Raw genomic sequence first — 23201 nt, forward strand, 5'->3', positions numbered from 1 at the left:
ATGGGACTGAACCCTTCGAGGGTTCCTTCTGTATCAGGATTGTGCGCCCTTCAGTTAACCATTCAGGGTGAGTCCCATTTTGTAGCAGCTGGTTCAGTTGAGCTGCCAGTCGCTCATGGAGGGCAGTGAGTTTCTTAAGCCAGTAGGCATGGATCATGTCAAGTCCTGGTGCTGTCCAGTTTTTCATACTCGAGACTCTGTCTTGGACATCTGCCACAGTGATGGTTACCGGGGCTTGTTCCGGGAGGTTGCTGTGGTCCTCTCGTAGAGAGGTTAGCCACTGTGCATCGCTGTTGTGGGACGCCTCCCTTTCCCATATGCCTTTCCAGTATTGTTCAGTCTCCAGCCTGGGTGGGTCCGCTCTGTTGTTATTACCCTGCCATTGAGAGTACACTTTAGCTGGTTGGGTGGCGAAGAGCCGGTTAATCCTCCTGGCTTCATTCTCTCTCGTGTATCTCTTTAGGCGGCTTTTGGGTACTGATCTTTTCATTGCACCCCTTTGGAGCTCGGACAGTTGACTCACTTCCCTCCTTGTTATCTTGATCTTAGCCTCTAACCGTCTTTTCCATGGTGGGTATTGGGTCTCATGGTTGCTCTTATAACCAAGCATCTCAAGGATCACTGATGCTGAGTTGTATATCAGCTCATTGGTTTCTGTTATGGTGGTGGTAGGGATCGTTCTCAATGCTGCATTCACATCTTCAATGAGACTTTCTGATGGTACTTCACTCAGCCGTTGTAATTGGCGTCTGGTCGTCTGGTGTTCATTCGGGCCATGATTCTCTCTCTCAGGTCAGTTGCTGCCTCGGTCAGCTCAGATGGTTCGTTCATTACTGGGGCTACATACCCAGTCTCTGGGTGGGGAGTTGTAGTTGACTCCCTTCTGACCTGGCATCCTGGCTTCTTCCCGTAGCACTTGTGTCGTACCTCGTCAATCTCCAGTTGTGACAGCAGTTGCCGTTTGCGGATGTTGGAACACTGAGCTACTAGTTGTTTGGCAGTTAGTGTTGACTGGGGATGTCGAGCTAACCATTCCTCCCACAGTCTTTGCATGTAGCCCCTCTGACTAGGATTACTTGAGTAGTAGCATTCCAACAGATCCATGTTTTCATCTCTCGCCCATTTCCGTCTTGTTCCAGTAGCCCACTTTTCATCAGGGTGCTCTGGTCCCCCAGCACCTGACGCAGACCTTGTTTGACCGGGCGACGTCTGAGCCGGCATGTCGTGCTTATTTGTGTCTCTCATGGTATGAGGTAGGCTATATAGCTCCAAGGGTCTTGCCTAAGGACCCACACTGACAGCTCAATGTCACCGTTGTAACCGTTTGCCCCAGCCCCCAGCCTGGCCTCGAACCCGGGTCTCCCGGGTGGAAGACTGGTGACTTACCTATTGAGCTATACAGCTATATATATATATATATATATATATATATATATATATATATATATATATATATATATATATATATATATATATATATATATATATATATATATATATATATATATATATATCATCAATATATATAAATATTTGTTTTCTCGCAGGCTGTGCAGCATGTTGCTCTTAAAACTGGATAGAATAGTTTATCCTATTTGCTGTACAGTATTTTTGTGCTACGACTAACCATGCAAATCACATGCTCTGTTTTGCATATGTGCTCTGTGCATGTCACGTGCGCTGCAGATGTGTCTCTGACCTCTGCAGGTTGCCGATCTGAACAGGGATGGTGTGCAGATTGTTGCAGGAGAGGTTCAGCTCGGTCAGAGAGAGGATCTCACCGACACACTCAGGGAACACACCCAGACGGTTGTGAGATATGTTCAGACTCTTCAGCTGGGAAAACCTAAAGAGAAAGGAAAACAATGCTTGTTTAGCCTTTAGGACATCTTTGTTATTGCTTCATTCTCCATCTGTACTATGAGTTCTTTTGCAAAAAAGAAATTTTTTTTACAGTAAAATCTAAGTGTTGCTCTCAGCAAGTATCTCATCAAATTCTTATCAATGGTAATATCTACAAACAAAGGGCTGATGAGTGATGCTGTAGGCAGACAAGAGGATCTAAAACGGATACTAGTCATTAACTACAGCCGCTCTAATGACACATCACTTAAGAACAACCAGAGCAGAAATGAACAGCAGCTAGATTCCTGTCCTTGGTAATGGATGGCAATCAGATAAAAATCTTTTCACATTTCTGTTGTAGTTTTATGCTCTATATTGGTTCACATACAAATGTTATATAGAGTAATGCCATATGAGCTGAGTGAGTAAGAAATAAATGAAGTAATGAAACAACTTGTCGTTTTACACTGTGTGTAATTTTACAAGCAGTAAAATTAAAAGATTATTTTTGTGATAGAACAAATTAAAACTGCTTCTATCATTTTAACCAACAAAACGGTTTTTTTAAAATGATGATAATAATAGCTGGTTAATGGTGTGTTAAAACAATCATTTTCAAGGTCAATAAAATTTGACTGTGATGTGAAGCAACTGAGCACCAAAAGCCAAAAAGGTGAGTTGTTTCGTGATGACGTTTGCTTCATCAGTGCAGCGAAGAAGTGTTAAAAAAAAAACCCTGCCAAATAAACTAAAAGAGAGGACTACCTGGAACATGTGATCTCTATTTACTTCTAAAGTGGGAACATAGATGAGGGAATGGTTTCAAACGCCAATTTAACCATTTTCAGGACCCAAGAGTGACAACCATTTGCAAATTGTAGCGACCAGGCTCCCGTTAGCAGTACAAGCTGATAAGAATGTATTTCTCTGTATTTTGTAACATCTTACTAAATGAGATTGTACAGTACAGACCATGAGAAAATAATCATCCAACTGGCAAATAAACCGCTTTTTGCTACGGGTATTGCTAAATTATATGAAAGGCAGCCGTATCAGATTTTAAAATCAGGGTTGAGGAGAATCTGCAACTCTCACTGTTAATTTTTCAAACTTAAAAAGTAAAAGTAGAGAGCTTTGATACAGTACATTCTTCAACCAATCGATCCAGGTGCTAGGCTAGCCCCTAGGCTAGCTAGGTGGCTAGCCTAGTTATAACTTTTTTTTTTCTTTCTTTTTTCATTCATTGCTGCAGCTATGCTGGGTTCTCCAGCTGACAGGTGTTAATGTCTAATCCCGAGTAAACGTGTGAATCTCCAGGTACCTGGGGAGGTTAAGCAGGCTTCCAGGTCCCTGCAGCCTCATGAAGTTGTGCCGCAGGTTGAGGTGGGTGAGGTCCTGACAGTAAAACAGATATTCAGGCACCGTCTCCAGGCTGTAGCAGGACAGGTCCACCACACTCACCGTCTGAGAAACCACCTGCACACACACACACACACACACACACACACACACACACACACACACACACACACACGCACGCACGCACGCACACGCACACACACACACACACACACACACACACACACACACACACACACACACACACACACACACACACACAACAAGAGAGACGAGAATAAGTGAAATACTTAAGCTAATGTCTGACGTGTCTTGTCGTGTTCCAGCAACATGTATTAATGCTCTGCTACTGTATTAGACAAAGGTTAAGTTACAGGGTTCTTTACGCTTTATTCTTCTCCACATAGCATCTGAGGTAGCTGTAAAATTGCAGCAAATATTTGATATATTTGTTACTTGCTATAGTGATAATTAGTCTCAGACTTCTTTGGGCCTTTTTTATCTCTTAAGTGGATGCAAATCAGTCAATCCAACTTTATTTTGTACTTCACTTTTCATATGTTCAAAGTCTTTTTGCAGAAACTAAATCTAGACTCAAATGTAGAAACAACCAACAAGTGACACACACCTATAAAACGCTAACCTATAAAAAATAACTTTTCTGGAGCCACAAAAACCCTTGACGTTTGGAAAACTCATCAGGTTTTGTGGATACAGTAATTATGACTGTTTATTTTTTACTTCTGAAAAAAAAAACATTATTTAAAAACATCAAAAATTGCAATGAGGATATAAAGCAACAGAGGACTTCTCACTTCAAAAATAAACTAAATTGAATTAAAAATTTCAAATGGAAGACCCCTAGAGCGATTCCTTTTTAAGGTCTTTACATATAAATTCAGTTTCCATTGTAAATAAGCAAATTCTTTTAGGAGTCTTTGTAAAGAGGTCAAAGAGCCGGATGTTGCTCATGTCGCAGAAACCCCGAGTTAGGGAAATAAAAGAGTATCAAAGCAGGATAGCCATCATATGTGTGATTGGTCCGAGTTTTGTTTGAACGAGAGAAGCGAAATACATTCGGTCTACACAAATAAAACTAAAACTCTCACGCATTCTCTGTTTGCCAGGCTAAGAGAAGGATGTCCTTAATCTGGAGCAAGGACAACATGATAAATGTTAGTCACTGAATAATCTGTTACACAGCTAGTGCTACCTCGTGAGTGTCGTTTTTACATCAAGCCATGATAAATCACAAACTAATCTAAAGGGTGAAAGATAAGTGATTTTTTTTTTTTTTTGCCTTGTGTGAAATATTGACTGTCATAGCGCTAAAGACTAAGATAATTATTTCTCTTTGGTTTTAGGGTTCTGTGCCATACTGGGTTTATTTTGTGTAGCAGATTTTGGTGATCATTTTAACATCTTCATCCTGCTCAGTTGTTTGTTGTACTTTCTTTGCTTATTCGTTTCCACAAACCATTTCCACTCAGCGCCTCAGCTCAGACTCCCCACATCAGATTCCCCTGGTCCCTGTCACTTACATCACCTCCCCTGTTTTCACACCTCTGGCTTTCTGAAAGGCATCGTCTCTGATCTTGTTTTGTTTCTTCTTCTTTTTTTCTAGCATTTTCCTTAGTTTTTTTATTACTTTATTCAAAACAGGGACAATGTGTGCAAGATATTAATAAAATATGCTTTGAACCAGATTTATCTTAAGCTAGTTTCCATCTTTAATAAAATAGTCTAATATCATAAAGCATACATTGAAAGTCTCCATGTGCCCAATATGCAATCACTGTACAAAGTCATGCAGTCAATGCAGAAACTGCTGATTTTCAACCAGCCGTTTCCTGACATTGCAAGAAAAATCTATCAGGTTGGAGGGAAATTTAAGACTTTCGGGTAGTTTGTTCCTTTCTGTAATGCTTGTGAATGAGAAGGTTGTCTGTGCAAAGGCTGAGCTACATTGCCATTGTCAAGTCACTTTACAAATTAAAAAGTAAATAAATACAGTACTTATATAATTTCCTTAAAGAGGGAGACAATAAGAAATTACCTATAACTTTAGTTTACAGATTTAAAACCACAAACTCAAAATTAATTTTTAAAAAATTAAGAGCCTACTGCACTGAGCCTCATTGAAAACCTCCTGGTTTTTCCACCAACTATTGATTTCTGAACTCTTCCTGAGTTAAAACATTAGTTTTGTTGTTAATGAATGAATATGAACTTCATTAATAAAACATTAGTTTTGTTGTTAATGAATGAATATGAACTTGTTTTCTTTGCATTATTTGAGGTCTGAAAGCACTGCATCTTTTTGTTATTTTGACCATTTCTCATTTTCTGCAAATAAATACTAAAGTTTTACTTGTAATTTCTGAGAAATGTCAGTACTTCATAGAAGAAAAGAGCAATGTTCATTTTATTCAAATATAAGAGACTAAAATCAGAGAAGCTGATCATTTTAAGTTGTCTCTTAGTATTTTCCAGAGTTGTATGTGACTTAGGGAAGAGTGAAAAAGTGACAAGCCAGCTGGAAATTTAAACCTATATGTCTAATTCTACATTTTTAATGCTCTAACCTCGACGTTTTAATGGGAACTTTGTTTCCTGCTTTTTACTCATCCTTGCATTCTCAGTGTTCCTCCTGGGAGATCATTGTGACGATACAAATGCACACACTGACTTTCTCGCTCTCTCATGCACATATACACTGACTTAATGGTTTAGACGATTTATGCAGTGTTGCATAAAAACTGTCCACAAAGCTGCATCAGTCATGATCTGTAGCTACAAAAACCCTTTGGTCTACATGTCGGCCTAACTACAGTGCAGTAAAAGGCCTTTTCTAAGCAAATACTCCATACCACAGGAGGCAGAGAGAAGTTGTGGATTTACCATGAATCTGTAGTTAATTGCGTATTTTTTAATGACTTCCTATCCCTGGTCTCCTTCTTTTGCAAACTGTTTCCTGGCTCTGGCTCAGCTCAGATTCTCGCATCATTCAGCTCCAGAAAGGAGCTGTAACAACATCACCCAGTAATTATTATATTATGTGCAAAGCAAACCGAGCAGAGCAGAACTTCAAGAAGAGAAACAGCTGCAAGCAGTTGACATCACTCTCTGAAAAACAGAGTGAGACACAAATACAGAAATATATTGATGCTAAAGTAGCATTTGCTAATCCACAGTGACTCACAAGATAAAATGCTCTCCTGCTGAGAGACGCTGGAGAAAAACAAAAAACAGATGTGTCCACAAACTGAGGTAAGTACAATCTAAGTAGACACGTGGGCTTGAATTAATAAACACCTCATTTGTGAAGCCAGTGAGATGTCTAGGAGCCACATCAACCAGAACAGAGCCACATCACATCTCTGATGAATGCACAAACCCAGCAGGACCAGCTGGAAACAAACATCCGCCGCTGAAAGAAAACCATTTCAGGAATATTGTGCTGCGCTGCGCACATACCGCCACACGCTCTGTGTTCCTTGCTTACTTTTGACGCCTGCCGGTGCCATCGCTGGTAGTCGGCGAGCGTGTCGAAATTGACAAAGTAAGTTTGTGCCTGCGATCCGGCGGAGCTGAACATCAGACAGTGCTGCCTCCGCTTCACCTCCTCAACCTCGACACAGTGGAAATAAGAGAGCAAAATCATGATCAGGTTTATGTTAAAGATCTCAGACTTTATACATGATTACTGCTCCTACAGAACAGAGATGCTGAGTTCAGACGTTACTGATATTAGCTGGATCACAGGAAATATCAAGTGGTTCTTTAATATTGCTTATTCCAGTGTTTCACACACAATGAACAGTTAAAACAACCAATAAAGCCGCACGTCTGACCAATTTTAAGTCTTTCCCACTGCCTACTTTCCTGGCATGCTAAGATTTGTGTTCAGTTTTATAGATTCTGAGGGTTTCAAGTCAATGCTGACTGAAGTCATACAGCAGAAGTTTAATGATCCAACTCGTCTTTGGTTACACACAATCTGCTGAGGGAAAATGCAAGAGCAAATCATAAAAAAAAATAAAAAATGAACTCTTGGCATGTCATAAGTTAGACCGTTAGTTTATCTACATCTATCATGAGTAAAATTCAATTAGATCAATGACGCGTTGTTTGTGCAACCAGATGGCAAATCAAATGATCAGTGGAGAGAAACGTCATTTACACCGAGGAAAAGGCTCAACGTTCGTCTTTAATAATGAAAAGCTGATATATATGTATACACATTGGAGGAGAAACTGCAGACCCACACTGAGGATACCGTCAGGGAGTAGAAGAAGAGCTATGAGGATCTTCTGAATCAACTCAGTATCTTCCTCCTCCATGGAAGAGGCGGAGCTGGAGAAATTCAAGACTGTCATGGTGGTCCCAGTTTTTAAGAAAATGAAATGAAAAGCATTTTCACGCTATGAGGGATCATATTTCTCAACTTCCTTTAGAAAGTTTATTTCAGGTTGTTGAAGAGGATCCAAGAGGAATCATGTAGCTTCTGTCCTGGCCATGGAACAGTGGGCCCGACCTTTACCCTTCTGGAGTTGCTGAACCAGTCATGTGGCTTCGTTATCCAGTCTAAGTAGTTTTGTGGATCCTGAAAATGCTAACAGGAAGGACACGATGCCAGAGATGCATGGTCAAATAATCAAGAGTTTTCTTTCTGATAGTTGGAGCACTGGATAAGTTAGCAGTCAATGGCCTCCAATCCTGTTTTAGTGACACATGATCTTCAAAGTTGTGGCATTGTGTATTCTCAAGGCACATAGTGTCATTTTAAAGGCCAGTCATGTAGCTGTTACCATTTTCTGTTCTAGAAATGCTGTCAAACATGACTCAAAGGAAGTCGGATGCCTTGAAATTGGGTCCCTGTCTCTTTAAGAAGCTCCTGCTCTTTCCGTTTACAATCGTTGGACTGAGATGAGTTTGTATTTTTCATACCAAAGCATTTGATTTACAGCTGCATGTTAATGTTTTTACTTGGCCCAAACATGTGAGTGTAGCTTTGGTTGCAGCCTCTATCCTGTGGAGAGTAAGATGTCAATGCAAATTCAGATCATGAACTCTCACCTTTCCGCCCACCAGGGGCAGAATGTGCATCTTCCCCGCCAGACTGTCTTTCACAGAGGCCACTATTAAACACGTGCCGCACAGAATAACCTGCCGCTCTGCCCACTTGTGCAGCTGCGTCTTGCCTTTCCGGACGCTGAACACACCCTTCATCAAGGTCCGCTCCTGCTGGTCTGCATTCACGGGCCTCTCTGGAAGGAAAGAAACCCACACAGAGGTTAATATGGGCCTACAGGCATTTATTTAACACACAAGATCCCCTAATTCTTAGAATCAATCCAGTTTCAGAGAAACAGAAACGGCTAATTACTGGCACATGTTCAGGCTCTGCAGAGATTAGATGCTTCCAGAAAATGAAGTCATATAGAAAGTCGTGGATCAGTCATGATCAGTCTGATATCACCTGTTTATTAGTCGTCGCTCTGTTCCACGAAATGGTGTTACGTCACTACTTAGGATCTTTACCTTAGCATACATCAATGAAAAATGATTTTGCACAGTAAAAAAATATGAATTTTTTTTTTTTTGCTACCACCGAGTGCTAGACGTATGGATAAACGAATCGGCTTTTGTCACATTTAAAGTCATTCTGTCCAGTTTATTTCTGCCAGCTTGCACAGCGGGTAGCTCAGTGGCCACCGTTGCAGGAAACGTCCGACTGCAGAGCTGCCGTCTCTGCCAGCTTTCAAGAACACTCAGTTAAGAGACAAGCCAATTAAGCTCAAAGGAGAAAGAGCCCACCTCAGACTCCTGTCCTCTGTTTTTAAATTCCCCTCAAACCAACTCATGCTTCCTCCCACTCAGATGCTCTTCTTGAGAACCTGCTTACTCCAGCACATTTTGTCCAGCTCATTCTTTTTCTCCATGTCCCTTTCACTTTGCAAGGGCATTCAAACACAGAGAAGTGTTCCTGCTGCTATTCCTCAGCAGACAGACGATCATGAGCAAGTTAAGCGTGCCTCACAACAAACTGCTTGGCTGCAATTTTTTGAAAATTAGAGACACGATATGTTATTTTAGTGAAATGAAGTTAAATAAAAGGGAGCAACTATAGCTTCCTTGTTATTAGATATGAAAAAATATATTAAATAACTTCATATATTAGTTAAATGGGTGTTCTTACTAATTAAACCAGGGGTCTCTTCAATCTGGTGTTCTGATGTAAATAAAATAAATACATTGTATTATTTCTCCACCTCCGTGACATATAGCCAATTTCACTCAAAACAAAAATTAACTGTTGTGGGGAAAGTGTAAAAAATAAAAAGTCTAGTCAGAGGAAGGCTAACGGGATAAATAAGAATCACACTATTGAACAGTCCTGAAACTAGCAAAAAATCTTTGAATTATTAGCAATACTAGCCTTATCTGATTTTGTCCCTGTTTGAAATAATATTATAGTGAATATATGGGTTAAAAACAAATAGCCTGGGATTGCTTGTGATATTCATATCTGGAAAATGTACTTTCTTTTTTCTGTTTCTTTCTTAAAAGGTACAGTCGGCTTCGACTAGTGACAAAACAATACAGGGAAATAATTCCTCATTCACATGTTTCTGAAATGTAACAAACTACAATACATTTCATATTGCAGACTAGTGCCTGGAATGGGATAATACCTATTGCAGACATTATCCAATAATATTTAATGGAGATGAGGATAACTGAAGGATCCACAGGTGGAGTCTTCTGTGGGTGTAAATAGTTTCTTCTTGTAGATATTACATCTTTTAACTTTTCTATGCAAAGAACATAAAGTAAAACAAAGAATAAACAATAAGGAAGTGGACAAATGTGGGGTGGAAAGAAAATGACATACTGTCTTTCTGATTTTTTTTTTTTAAGAAATAAAAAGTAAAAAAAAATTGGTGCATTAACACCTAGCCACTTTAACTTCTAAATAAAAGCAAGAACAACAAAAATCCTTTAAGAGGATGAACGCAGCCTCTCCTCAACAAAACACGGTGGTGGCTGCATTATGCTGTGGGGATCCTTTTGTCTAGCAGGGATGGGGAAGCTTGTCATGGAAAGAATCACCTAAAATGAAAGCTCAGACCTAAATGCAACTGGTTAAAAATTCAGTTCAGTCACTTTCCGTCCATTCTGACTGAGCTTTTGCAAGCAAGAATCAGCCAAACTTTATGTCTCTGGAAAGCTGGATGAGGTCAACCAAAACGATTGCAGCTATATGGGAGCATTGAAAGGCGGTTCTACAGAGTATCAACTTAAAAAGGTTCAATTCAAATGCAATCCATACTTTTGACATTTTTTGAGGGGGCGGGGGGAATGAGTGCATATATAATTTCCTGTTAATTTACCATCATTCCAACTGTGATTGAATCTGAAAACATTACAGTAATAAATACTTTTGCAAGTAAATAAAGCATCTGTGCACCACAACTACCTGTGTCCCATTTACGCAACACCAACGCAAAAGCCCCAGCCTTCAGGAGCCAACTTTTAAAGCAAACACACATGCGATCCCTCACTGTCGGCAGGGTTATTAGTTGCCAGGGAAACGTGTTGCTCACAAAATCAAAGTCCAATCTGAGTTGGTAAATCTCCATACTGTCTCCTGCAGCCTCTCGCAGTTCTGCAGAGAGCCAGCCAAATCCATTACGTCCAGCTGATGACAAATTGTGTTGACCGTTCCCAGCAGCTCCACGGGGGCTTGGTGACACGGTCAGAGCGTGTTGTGTAACAGTTTCCCTAAGACGCCATGCTGCTTCTACTAAGCTAATGATCAACTGGGGTCAGACGTCGTTTAAGTGGAGGCTGTTAAAAACCCAGGGACGGGGGAGGCGAGAAACCGATCAGTCGAATGTGTGACTTCTTATCTCTTCACTCAAGTGTGTCTGTGGCCTTCACCGAGACATTTCTGGGACACCTCGCTTCACGTGACACGGCAGACGAGACACAAGGCCGCAGAGGGGTGAATTCTGATCACCAGAGAAAAAAAATCAACCAAAAAAACGGGAAAACAGACGCAAAGAGAGAGGAAGGAGGTGAGGAAAGAAAGACCTGAGGGTGATGTGGAAAAGTAAACTGAGATTTGAGATTGATCCCTAAAACTAATTATTTTTATGTGCTTTGATGTTGTATAACTTAGGTTTTAAATAGATTCCTGTTTCGGAACAAAGCGAGATGGTTGCAGTAATGTAAATATAGCATTACAAGCAAACTGCAGGATGCATCGATATGATATAATAAACTATTTTTTGTGCATTTTTAGAAGAACCGCTAAATAACAGTGTGGATGATTTGGAGAGCAGAGACAAATGTCGCTGTCTCTGAGTTTGCTTTTTTAATCTTGCAATGTTTTTATCTGCAATTACTCTCCATAGCTGGGATTTTGCAAAACTAAACAAAAATAGTTTTTTAATGTCAGCTTGCATTTTCTCTGCCTCTTTCTGTTAAAACAACTTGGGGGAGAACAGAGACACTTTGATCGTCACTGTTAAAATATTTAGATTTTAGGCTTCAACTTGATCACTGCTTTAAAATATCCTGCCACTAATCATTTTTGAAACTATAAAGTTTGAATAAAACTTTTATTAAGCCACAATAAAAGCTGTAAAACTAAAAGTTATGGTTTTGACGGGCCTTTAAACCCAAACAAACAAAACTATTCTAAAGATACTGTTTTGTTGGACCTTTAAATCATACAATAAATTCATGTTAATAAACATATACAGTGTACATAAAAAGTGCATAGCTGTTAAAATGTCTGTCTGTCGCAATGAAAAAAATGTCAGCAATACAATAATTTTTAAAAAAATCATCCGCCTTTAATGTGACATACATATATCCTGTACAACTCAACTCGAAAGCAAACAAATCTGGTTGCAGCAAACTAATACTTTGTTGATACATTTTCAGCATTTAGTCTTCTTTGGTAGGAGTTTATCAGCATATTTGTTCACTCTACCTGCAAAAATATTGTCCAAATCTCAGATTGTAGAGACATACATATTTTTCATGTTACCTCTCAGACGTTCTGTCAGATTTACTTTTGAACTCTGGCTCGCCCTACAAAATAAAATATTAAATATGGCCATACCTTTGTTGATGAAGTCTAAAAACTATCCATAGCATCACATATCCACCATCATGAGTACATGGTGCTTTTGGTGACTGTTATTTTTGTGCAAAAACAAAACAAAACAAACAAAAAAAAAAGTTCTGGAGATGAGCCCATAAAGATAAATTTTGTTTCATTTGACAGTCTCCATCTTGTCTGGATTAGTGTTAAAGAAATATCACCTTAGATCACGGTAGTGAAGACCGTCACACTCTAAACACTGCACATATAATGTTGTGGAATTGTTTTGCAGCCTTCTTCAGAATGATACCTTTCAAAGACGACATCCCCTTGATCACTGTGAAGTTTCAAAACTTCACAGTTTCAAACACTGTTTGAACATTGAGCAGTCATTAGATCCTCTTACAGCTGCACACAAAAGTGTTCAGACCTGTTGAAATTCTCCCATTTCAACATTTCCTCATTTGCAGCTTTAGGTAAAAGATGCAAATGAGAGAATGTAAGAAAAACAGTATATTTTCTTTTCTCTTATACTTTCCCATTTGAAGATTATTTTTGTTTTTAGTTAAATGGGCTATATGTCACAGAGGTGGAGAAACACTGCAATGCTTTTCTTTTATTTACATGTGTTACATCACAAAAACCTGGCATCTTAGCAGGACTGTGTAGGCCTTTTAGAGCCACTGTTAAACACCCTCACAATGAACACAAAGAAACATAAATAAGAGGCAAAAATATGAAACTGGCATGTTTGTTTTCTCCTTTAGAATCAAGTGGCAGAATAGGAATGCCTTCTTCTCTTTTATGGAGCAGTTTCACTTGGTAAGAAGGGCTTCCATAGTTTCTAAACTCATTTTTTATTCCTATATTGGATTACTTCAAGCCATTTCTCAAGCACTTAGATGAATACAATACTCTCTGTTTCCCAGAGCCTTTTTGTCTTACTCAAGATTGCATTAGCATGCAGTAGGGGGTCGGTGGAGGCGGAAACACAGTCTGATTTGACTCAGAACAGAAAGCTCTTTTCCACAGCAAACCCTGATTCTACCCACAGCACAGATGCCTCTTGTTGGCGGGTTTCAAACACCTATATTTAAAAGATAAACAAATAGACAATTTCTGTGTAAAAAAATAAAAATAAAATCTAACTCCTGGCATGCCGATCTCATGAGGCACAGTTGCTTACTGTGTTTGAATACAGATGACATGAAAACAGGCCATTTGTATGGCGGCTTCTTAGCAGCAGCAATAAAACGTGCCACCTGAAGCTGGGCATTCGTACCAAATGAAAAACCGACAGCGGGTCTAAAAAAGGGTAAGAGGAAATCCTTGGGAGAAACGAAATTGATCGCAGAGACAGAACATTACAAGGAGCTGGCAGGAAACCACAGAGAGCCTGCTCTCTGCACAGCTCTGTTGCCCAGGGCAATCCTGCGGGAGATCGGATCCGAACAGAATTAAATTTTTACCTCAACTCTTACAATCCCTTTTGTGTTTTTGCCACTGAAACTTATTCCTTTAAATATTAACATGAAGAAGAAGAAGAAGAAGAAGAAGAAGAGGCAACATGGGAGTTATCAGTCACTCTGAGGACATGGTTTCTGGATATTGTGATCCAACAGTTGGAACAAGAGTCACAAGCATAAACTTTTCACTGCGGCGCAGAACTTCAAAAAGCTTAACAAATCAACACCTCTCAGTTTCATAAAGCATAAAGTGATCTCACTCCGTTTTCTGATGATGCACTTTCCTCCGATCCAACCCTGACAGAAGACCTCATGATCTCCACACAGCCGCTCTCCGTCTATGACCTCAAAGATCTGAGACATCACCAAGCCAGAGGTGGAATATGGGCCTGGGGTGAGGGTGGAGGGGGGACCAGTGCCAGAACCTCCAACCGGCTTCATCTGATCCGCAGCTGCACCGCGCTGACAAACAGGACCACCGGAACTCCGGCTGTTTTCACTAGGAGTGTCCTCATTAAGTCACAGCCCTGAAATGTTTACTCCTGCATTTGTTTGTTTTAATTTCATCTGTGCGCCACAGCGTAAGGGCGTGTGTGTGGGTGTGTGTGTGTCAGAGGGCCTTCCTGGATAAATAGGATATAACGGTGAAACTCCGCAGGTCACCTGCTACTCTGAACTTTGAAGCACAACAGCTGGAGAAAATAAGGCAGGAAAATAATGTGCTCTGAAATTAAACAGAAGACATGTGTGCACCGATGCATGTTATGGCCTGAAAGCAGATGGATGTAAGTTGTCTGGTGAAAAGAGGATGATCTGGTCTCCAAAAAGCATTGATTTTTAGATGAAGAGCTTAACAAACATGATCTTTGCTTTACAGAGTTCTTGAAAGACAAATGCATGGTCCAGTAATCCAAATCCAAAACGCTGTTTGAACAATGAGCAGACATCATCTCCTCTTAAGTTGCCATGCAAAAGTGTTCAGACCTGTTGAAATCCTCCCATTCCGTCACATTGCAGCAGCAAACTTCGATGCTCTGCTACATCACTGATTATGCATCACTTTGTGTTGTTGTATCATATAAAATCCATATAAGGTCAACTAAATCTAGGTGTGTGAATACTTTTCCAGGGCCTCCACAAAGCAAACACGTTTTCAGGTAACTGTTCCCAAATTTAAACGGACAAAACAAGCTGAGATCTAGAAGACGATCTAAATTTTTACCTCAAATCAAAACCTGTTCCACTGAAAAGTCACATCTACACAAATACAAACATGATCTCAGAGAAAATTATCCTAGCATCTTTGCACAAAATTCATAATCGGACCGTATCCTAAATAAACCTGACGTTTCACTTCTGCAGATGGACTCTCAGGGGAAAACGTGAATAAATAAATATCCAACACGATATAATAAACGTCTAGAATTAGACACTTTAAATTGCAGAATGAGTATAAATATATTAGTATCCCAAATTAGATTGTTTTCTGACAGATGTTGTCCTTGGAGACGGATGAAAGTCTTCTTTATTTTACAATCTGATAAATAGGACAGCATTAAACCTGTTTGGATCACTAGGTGAACAGAACTTGTTCATCTTATACTGGATCTGCTGATGAATTCAAAAGAAAGACGATGCAATCAGTGCTTGAAAGCTGGTAAGAACTCACAAATATGCAATTTGAAACTATTATTTTCTGAAACAAATCCTGTACACTGTGTACAGCTATGACTGTGAGTGAGGTGTATGAGAGGACAGTAAACTAAAAACTACAAACTCTATTGAAATATTCCTTAATCCGTTCACAGACACCAGAAGAAAGTTTTTCTCTCCGCCTCAGCTGGGCATTAAGGGTCTGAATTGCATCCCATGCCTGGACCTTGAAGCCTTTTCCCATGAGATAACAAATAAAGACAGGAAGTCTCAGAGGGGCCCTGGCTTAACTTGGACCAATGTGGTTCAATAGTAGCCAAATTAGGCTAGTTCTCATGTTGGAAAGAGGGGGGAAAAAAACAGGAAGCTGCTGAACAGATGGGTGCCAAGACAGACTGGCACAGTGAACTAAATCAGTTCAAGAGAAAATGCTGAAAAAAATTCATCTTTGGGATTGATTTCATACACTGCAAAAACTGAAATCTTAGTAAGATTAAATATCTTAAATTAAGGAGATTTTTCTTGTTTTCTTTCTGTCAAGATAATTTTTCTCACCAAGAGGGATTTATGTTAGAATATTTTTCTTATTTTAAGTGTTTTTGTACTTAATTATCTCAGTAAGATATAAAAGCTTAATATTAAGAAAATATTACTTATTATGAGTAAATATGTGCTAGAATCTAGAATATCAATATTTACCAATCAAACTTCAAGTCTAGAACTTATTTTATATAAGTAAAAATTTCTTATTTCAAGCACAGAAAGCGAAATCACATACTTAATTAAATGTATTCAGATAATTAAAACAGACTATGCCCAAATGGAATCCTTTGTGTTATTGTCAATGAAAAATTAAAAAAAAAAACATGAACTTATATTCTTGTATAAGTTGGCAGAGTGTACAGGAAATTATAATTTAATATTTAAACGATTGACATTTAACACAACAATTTCAGAAACAATATCAGTTTATATATCAAGATAATTCTTGGCATGTTTCCATCTGCTAAGGACCTTCTTAATTTGATCTTCTTGATGCAAGATGTGGGACCTCTTACTGACATGTCATGAAATTTCTATTGATGTGTGATTTGAAATGGCTGGTATTCCACACAATGAGATTAGAATCAACAATATTGATTAGCTCAATGTCATGATAAATATTTTAACTTTTGGTTTATATTTCAAATTCTTACTTTATAAGTTACTAATATTAGTTTGAACAATATTTTATTCATCATGTTTGTAACCCCTTTTATGACATTATACAATCCACATGGGAAAGCGCCCAAAATGTCAGTGAGATAGTATTAATGTTCGATACAACAGATTTTCTTTCCGATCCAATACCGAGTAAAATTTAAGGTGGTATTGGCAATACAGATCCCATACTTTGTGCAAAAGACAATTAATTTGTTTCTTAATTAAATAAAAAATAAATGTAATCCATATCTTGGCTTCATAAAAAGAACACAATGTACTCTGATGCACTCATTTTAAACTCAGAAGTACATTGAGAACAATCTCGTTTACTATAAGCTATTTTAATTCAGCAGAAATATACAAAACATATGAAAATGGAGTTGCAAACTAAAAAAAAGTAAATTAGTAAAGTAATAACCCTACTAAACACATCCTTGTTTAATTATTAAAACTACTACAAAATGACAGCTGAAATGGCTCCATGTCACTTTTTTAATAATCTGTCAACATGTCCATTTCTGAGTGAGTGAGCGTCAGCAGCACGCTGCGCTTGGGCATTACGTCCTTACACATTACATACTCACCAGGCGGAAGAAAAAGTAGTTCCCATTAACAACGTTTCATTTAGGCAAGATCTCAATAATTTAGTTACTTTTTAACTTGCTCTTGTTAATATACATTATCTCAAATTACTAAAGTGTTGAAAGTATTGATCCTTGGATCTGACAATAGATTTTAAAGAATTAAGTTCTGGTATCGGAAGAATCGATATTTCAGTATCAATCCGCACATCACTAACGGCAACGCCAGAGATCATTTAACTGCCCTGATTAACGGTTAATTCAGTTGCAACAGCCTAACGAAGCTTTTATCTACTGTACTTTTATAAGATTTTCTTTTGGCAAATTCTCTAATCTCGGTTGGACATGAATGAAGATGGAGGACTTTTTTACGTGTATAGACCCTACAGCTGCTGTACTGAGAGGTAAGTTTAAAGTTGTCTGTCTTTCTAAGATAAGCTAACTGAAGCTAGTTAGCATGTCGTGATATGCCAATTTTCATCCGCGGTTAAAGAGCCGCTCTTGTGAATATGAGCTTTGAACAGTTATTAACCACAATAGCTGTGGCTTAAAAATATCGACACGAGTCTTGGTAGCTTCCGTTTTTTAACATAGCTAAGGTGGCTTCTCATTCGTAGCTTATGATTCGGGAAATGGTTAAAGGGCAATTCCGCCTAGTATTTCACTAACTGAGGGTGTTTGATGTGCTGTAATTAAAAAACTTAAATGCAATGAGTCTAAAAGCCAAGGTTAGATATTCCACACTGTTACCAGGATATTTTAAACACTATTTTTGATTGGTGAATTTAAGTAGTCCTAGTTTGATTTAATTAAAATAACTTTCTTGCCATCTTGAATTCATGTAATATTGTAATTGAGCACATGAACTAAAATAAGACTTGTTTTATTTTTCAAGTAAACCAAACTGTTGCCATGGTGAAGCCTATGCCAGACACATCTCCAATCACGTATTGCACCATCTACAAGAAACTTTGGGAATTGCAAGTGACGGCATCCTTCACATTCTCAAGGTAAGAAATTTATGATACTGATTCATCATTACACTGATTAGTCCCTAAAACGTGGTTTGTTTTGTGACTGTTTTTCTGTCTGTGCTCCAATTAGCAGATGACCCAACAACTTCAAACAAGACCACTTTTCAGCTCTGTGGTGATCGTGAAACCAACTTTCTACTGGCCATTGGAACCATGCCTGCCTGCCCTGATCTTCTGAAAGGAGGACATCACAGCTACTACACCTTTCAGCATCCGTGTGTGGGGCCACTCCTCTCTGTGCTGCTGACAGACGTCTTGAGAACGCTGTCCGTAACTGAGGCAAGACTTCCACATATAAAAGGCTATGGCTTATTGGAAGAAGTTCATTGCGGGGGAAGCTCCTATTGTTGACATCTAATCCCAAGATTTTTTTTTGCTTTGGACAATTTGGTTTGCTTGACTCTTAGTGCAGCAGACGTGTCAGATCTTCATTGTTCTGTCATTTTACAGGATTGTTTCAGAATCAGATGCCCATCCAGACTTTAAATTCTGACCAGTAGTCATGTTTTATTGTGTTTATGTGAAACTTAAACGTAATAAAGATGTTAAAAGTAATTGAACTTATGTCTTCATTTCAGCAAGCCAATAACATCTCTTGTTCCAGTATTCACAGGATCAATTTTTGGATGTTTGTCTTAGCATAAGAACCTTGAGTAAAGCTGTGACAAAATATATATTTTAATCCTATGCAACAATAAAAATAAACTAGATTTAGGTATACACTGCAAAAAGTCCCCTTTCAAAAACAAGAAAAAAAAAAGTACAAAAATAGGGTATAATTTTCTTAAAATAAGAAAAATTATCTGCCAACAGAACAAGAAAATTTATCTTGTCAAGATTTTCCAAAACAAGAAAAAATATCTAACCAAGATAAACCTACAAATATCTTAAAATTAGTGTATTTGTACTTAAAACAAGCCAATTTTACTAATACAAATAGAATATATGAGATTTATTTTCTTAATACATAGAACATTTTTCTTAAAATAAGAAAATTTTACGCTATTTTAAGAAATTCAGTGTCAAGTAACATTTTCTTTACTTGAGATAATTTTTCTTAAAATAAGATAATATATCTTACTCGTATAAGTAAAATTGGCTTGTTTTAAGTAAAAATACACTAATTTTAAGATATTGTAGGTTTATCTTGGTAAGATATTTTTTCTTGTTTTAGAAAATCTTGACAAGATAAATTTTCTTGTTCTGTTGGCAGATAATTTTTCTTATTTTAAGAAAATTATACCCTATTTTTGTACTTTTTTTTCTTGTTTTTGAAAGGGGACTTTTTGCAGTGTAGAAACCTTTATTCTCCATTTACTAAGGGGGACCCAGTATGTTTCCTTGAACAGTTTAGGGTAGGTCTATGGGCTAAACAAAACATATTCACTACATTGTTTTTGCACAAAATCATTCTTAGATAATGAGGTTTCTGACTATTTTGAGCTCCTTTCAGAACCAGCTGTTTGAGTGCTTACTGTCACTTTAAACCCAAATAAGCTGCTGCCAACTCTGCATTTACACTCGCACCTGAAAATGGCTCCAAACTGATGCGCAGTTATACACGCGTACATCGTTGACCCTGAATCAGACCCAAAAGCAGAAGTAGGATTCTTGTTGGCTGCACAACCAACAAGAATCCAGCAAATGCTTTCTGAATAGTAAGTCAACAACAAAACACTTATCTGTTCCAGTAGCCATTGCTCGGGTTGCTAGGTAAGGAGGCTGGCCTCGGTCGGGGTTGCTAGGTAACGCCTCAGCGCTCATCATTGAGTACTGAGGCTCAATGATGAGCCAACAACAGTTGATCGTTAAGTCAACTGTTGTGACTTAACAATCGAATAACATTAATTTATTGCCAAAAAAAAGTTAGGTGGTTTTTGAAGTACTTATAGGCTGTTTTTAAAAGCAGTTGAGACCCAAATGGGCATACAAAAATGTTGAATTTTTAAATAATCTTGTGAAAAATCCTATGCATTCTCCACAATAAAAGTTGGTGATTATCAATTATTTGGTCTAATTTCATCATTTACTTCAATTAAAACACAGTTAAAGAGCCAGCAAATTAAAAATGCACTTAAGGGCTGGAAATGAGCTTATTTAATTGATTTAATATGCATCAAAATAGCCCATTAATTGTATGTATATGTATATGCCAGAAAAACTCTGCAGAAGCGCAAACAATGATTAACCACCTACTGGAGCTGCGACTGATTTATGGTAGTAAAGTCAAGTAAAGTTCAAGCAAGCAGCAATAGTAATATTGGAATGATTGATGGCCTCATGCCATGTGTTGGTCTGTTTCACGCTTCAATATTTCCAGCATTAAAGACAGTATTAAAAGTTTACTTCAGTATGGCTCACATATACTGTATTTACATTTTGAATGTTTAACCCGCTCCCGAATGTTTAACATGTTTCAAACCAGTTTTACAAAAAAAAAACAACAAAAAGACCACATCTTTAAGCAGGCAGTACGAAATGAACGAAAAGTTGTCTTTCTGCCGGAGAACTCACCGCTGTAGAAACGGATCATGCAGCTGAGATCAGAGTTGGCCGCTTCGTGCTGCACTCGCACCGGGTCTGCGTAACCCATCGACGTCAGGTAGTCGTAAACCATCTGGAGGGGACGCTCGCTGGGGTCCAGCCTCCTGCAGGATCGACAGCATCCAGGTTTGGTGTGACAACAAGGACAACCAGCTTTGGGGTGAAATATATATCTATAGGAGGACCTGACCACAGATTTGAATAAGAACTCGTAAGAAGCAATGATCTTTCAGGGCTGTGGAGCCACCAACAAATGTTCAGAGAAATCTTTTGCCCCGCTGAAAGTTGAGTTGCCTGGAAGAGCAACCAGAGTTGACCTTTAAACCCTGAAGAAAACTCAAAAAAATAAAATAAAATAAGAACATTGTTTAATTTAATGGTTTCAAAAGTAGGAATTCATTTTTAATCTTTCATTATTACATGATTATTTATACATGTTGCATCTCTTCCCTGTTTGTGCTAAAAACAAAGCATCGCCATGACCGCGGGACATCAGTGTGATGTCGCTTTTAGATTTGAGCCAAGCACAGAGCTTGACTTGAGGAAAATGACATTCGATCAGAGCTCCTACTTCCAAATGTTTGCTGTGTCTCCAAACTACAAACCGAACTTCCTGCTTCTCTCCATTCATACGTAGAGTCCAGATTTGCATTGTGCACACCTGACAGACATCAGGTTTATAGATACTGATACCAGAGTTTCAATGGACCTTTTGGCTTCTTCAGTGATTAATGCTCTCTTTTCTCTTCCTGTTAGGTAGACGGCCATATCTTTGCTATCCGCTTCCCATTTCCAGATGATGAATTGAACAGCGCTTGGCACACTGTTTTACGACGGTTAGGGTTCCTGTTATGTCTGCATAACAGAAAGGTATGTTGGCACTTTCTCTGAATCCTTACAGTTTTTACAACTCCTTGGATATTTTTTTCCCAGGCCTCTAACTGCTCATTTTATCAGTGGTGAGCTCATAAAATCATAACTCTGCAATGTTTTTTTTTTTTTTCAATATCTGACTGGATGAGCTTCAAGAGTCATCTAAGTTTATATTTACATTGAAAGGTAAAGTGATTTAAAAGGCCCCTGATATCAAACTGCATTCTCCTCCAGGGAAAAAACACATTTAAAACCAATGTCTGGGCCTGGGAGTCTCCTTCAGGACATTTCCAAAGGATGACTGTAGCTGGGAGGAAACTCCAGGAATACCCACATCGTGCTGGAGGGATTACATGCCCAGTCTGTCCAGAAAAAGCAACTAATGGATCCCTGAGGAGGAGCGAGCTGGGAAAACAGAACCCTGGACCGGCTCGGTAACCCTCTTGGAACGGGATACCCACCAGGACAGGGATAGACGGTCCAAAAATGGAAAGCACAGATCGACACGACTCACCCTATTATCTTATTAGGTTTTGGTGTAAAAGCAGAATTGCCAACAGAAAATATCATTATAAAGGATATAAAGGATGCCTGAAAGCTGCTCATTATCACTACACACTGTGAAAGGCAAGGAAAAAAGCTTCTCTTTCAAAGAAAAATGATCTACAAATTGTTTAAAAAAACACCCCAATCTTTAACATCGTTCATTTTCTCTACAAGTTAAATGTACAGACATTAGTGGGTTGTTTTTCGTTTTTTTCTTTTTACTTTTAAGTGTGAATTTGCTTCATTTTATTAAAATCCGTTCTACACATATTCAGCAGGTATGCTAATAACTGCAGAGAACATTGCATAAAAATAGTTTTGTTGGTACCACAGATTGACAGCCAAAACTTTCACTGACAGTCTATGAGTAAACTGAGTGAACCGTCACACTCACACAAGATAAGGCGCTGAGATTTAAGCTGAAGCCGAGCGCTTATTTTCTACAATATCATGTTTCCCACTTTGGTTTTTTCCAAGAAAGAGCAAAAGAACAAATTCCTTCCTGGTCACGGATCAGTGAGCCAGACAGTCAGAGGGTCATTTGCTGTTTTTCAGAGGGCCTGCTGTGGACCTGAGGGGGGTGAACGCACCTTGAGGGTAAAATCGGTGAGACACTGTGGGAGTTTAGGATCAAACGGTATGTTTCGCATTCACTCAGGCTAGTTCACCGTGACATTCTGCTTAAACTATAAAAATGATGAATGTCTGTTTAGCTAATACTTCTTCTGCATTGCCTACATCCTAATGCAAGTCAATACACTTACAGCAGCTGTGTCTCTAATGGAAGAGACGCGCTTCCTTCACAGGCCATAGCATCTCACGTTTCACTTCCAGTTCTGCTGCGCAGCTAAGACTCGAGGCGTTTCTGATCCTCCAGAAATGTTTTTGTTTTTTTTCTCTCTTCTACATGATTTCACATTGGGCTGCGATTTGGTTCTTTTGGAGTGCGTGAGGATTTTGGTTTGGAGCGGATCCA

General features: G+C 38.7%; 1 protein-coding gene and 2 long non-coding RNA genes across 4 annotated transcripts in view; 2 read left to right on the top strand and 1 right to left on the bottom strand.

The window, feature by feature from the left end:
- Positions 1-23201, bottom strand: part of phlpp2 (PH domain and leucine rich repeat protein phosphatase 2) — a 44150-nt gene that overhangs the window by 17094 nt on the left and 3855 nt on the right. Inside the window, exons 3-7 of the mRNA XM_008405350.3 lie at positions 20777-20910; positions 8284-8474; positions 6710-6835; positions 3167-3321; positions 1700-1846 (exon numbers count right to left, since the gene is read on the bottom strand). Coding sequence (XP_008403572.1) covers positions 1700-1846; positions 3167-3321; positions 6710-6835; positions 8284-8474; positions 20777-20910 — 753 coding nt within the window. The remainder of the gene's footprint in view (positions 1-1699; positions 1847-3166; positions 3322-6709; positions 6836-8283; positions 8475-20776; positions 20911-23201) is intronic.
- On the top strand, positions 10274-22772 carry LOC145551101 (uncharacterized). The gene is made up of 3 exons (XR_014086906.1): positions 10274-11288; positions 21563-21676; positions 21914-22772. It is a non-coding gene; the product is annotated as an uncharacterized LOC145551101 (long non-coding RNA).
- LOC145551100 (uncharacterized) lies at positions 15911-18817 on the top strand. 2 transcript variants are annotated; one of them, XR_014086904.1, is made up of 3 exons: positions 15911-17632; positions 18124-18238; positions 18333-18817. It is a non-coding gene; the product is annotated as an uncharacterized LOC145551100 (long non-coding RNA). The 2 variants fall into 2 exon arrangements; XR_014086905.1 differs by having other exon boundaries at positions 18336-18817.

This window comes from Poecilia reticulata, chromosome 3 (assembly GCF_904066995.2).
Source record: "Poecilia reticulata chromosome 3, P_reticulata-male-v2, whole genome shotgun sequence".
Lineage (NCBI taxonomy): Eukaryota > Metazoa > Chordata > Actinopteri > Cyprinodontiformes > Poeciliidae > Poecilia > Poecilia reticulata.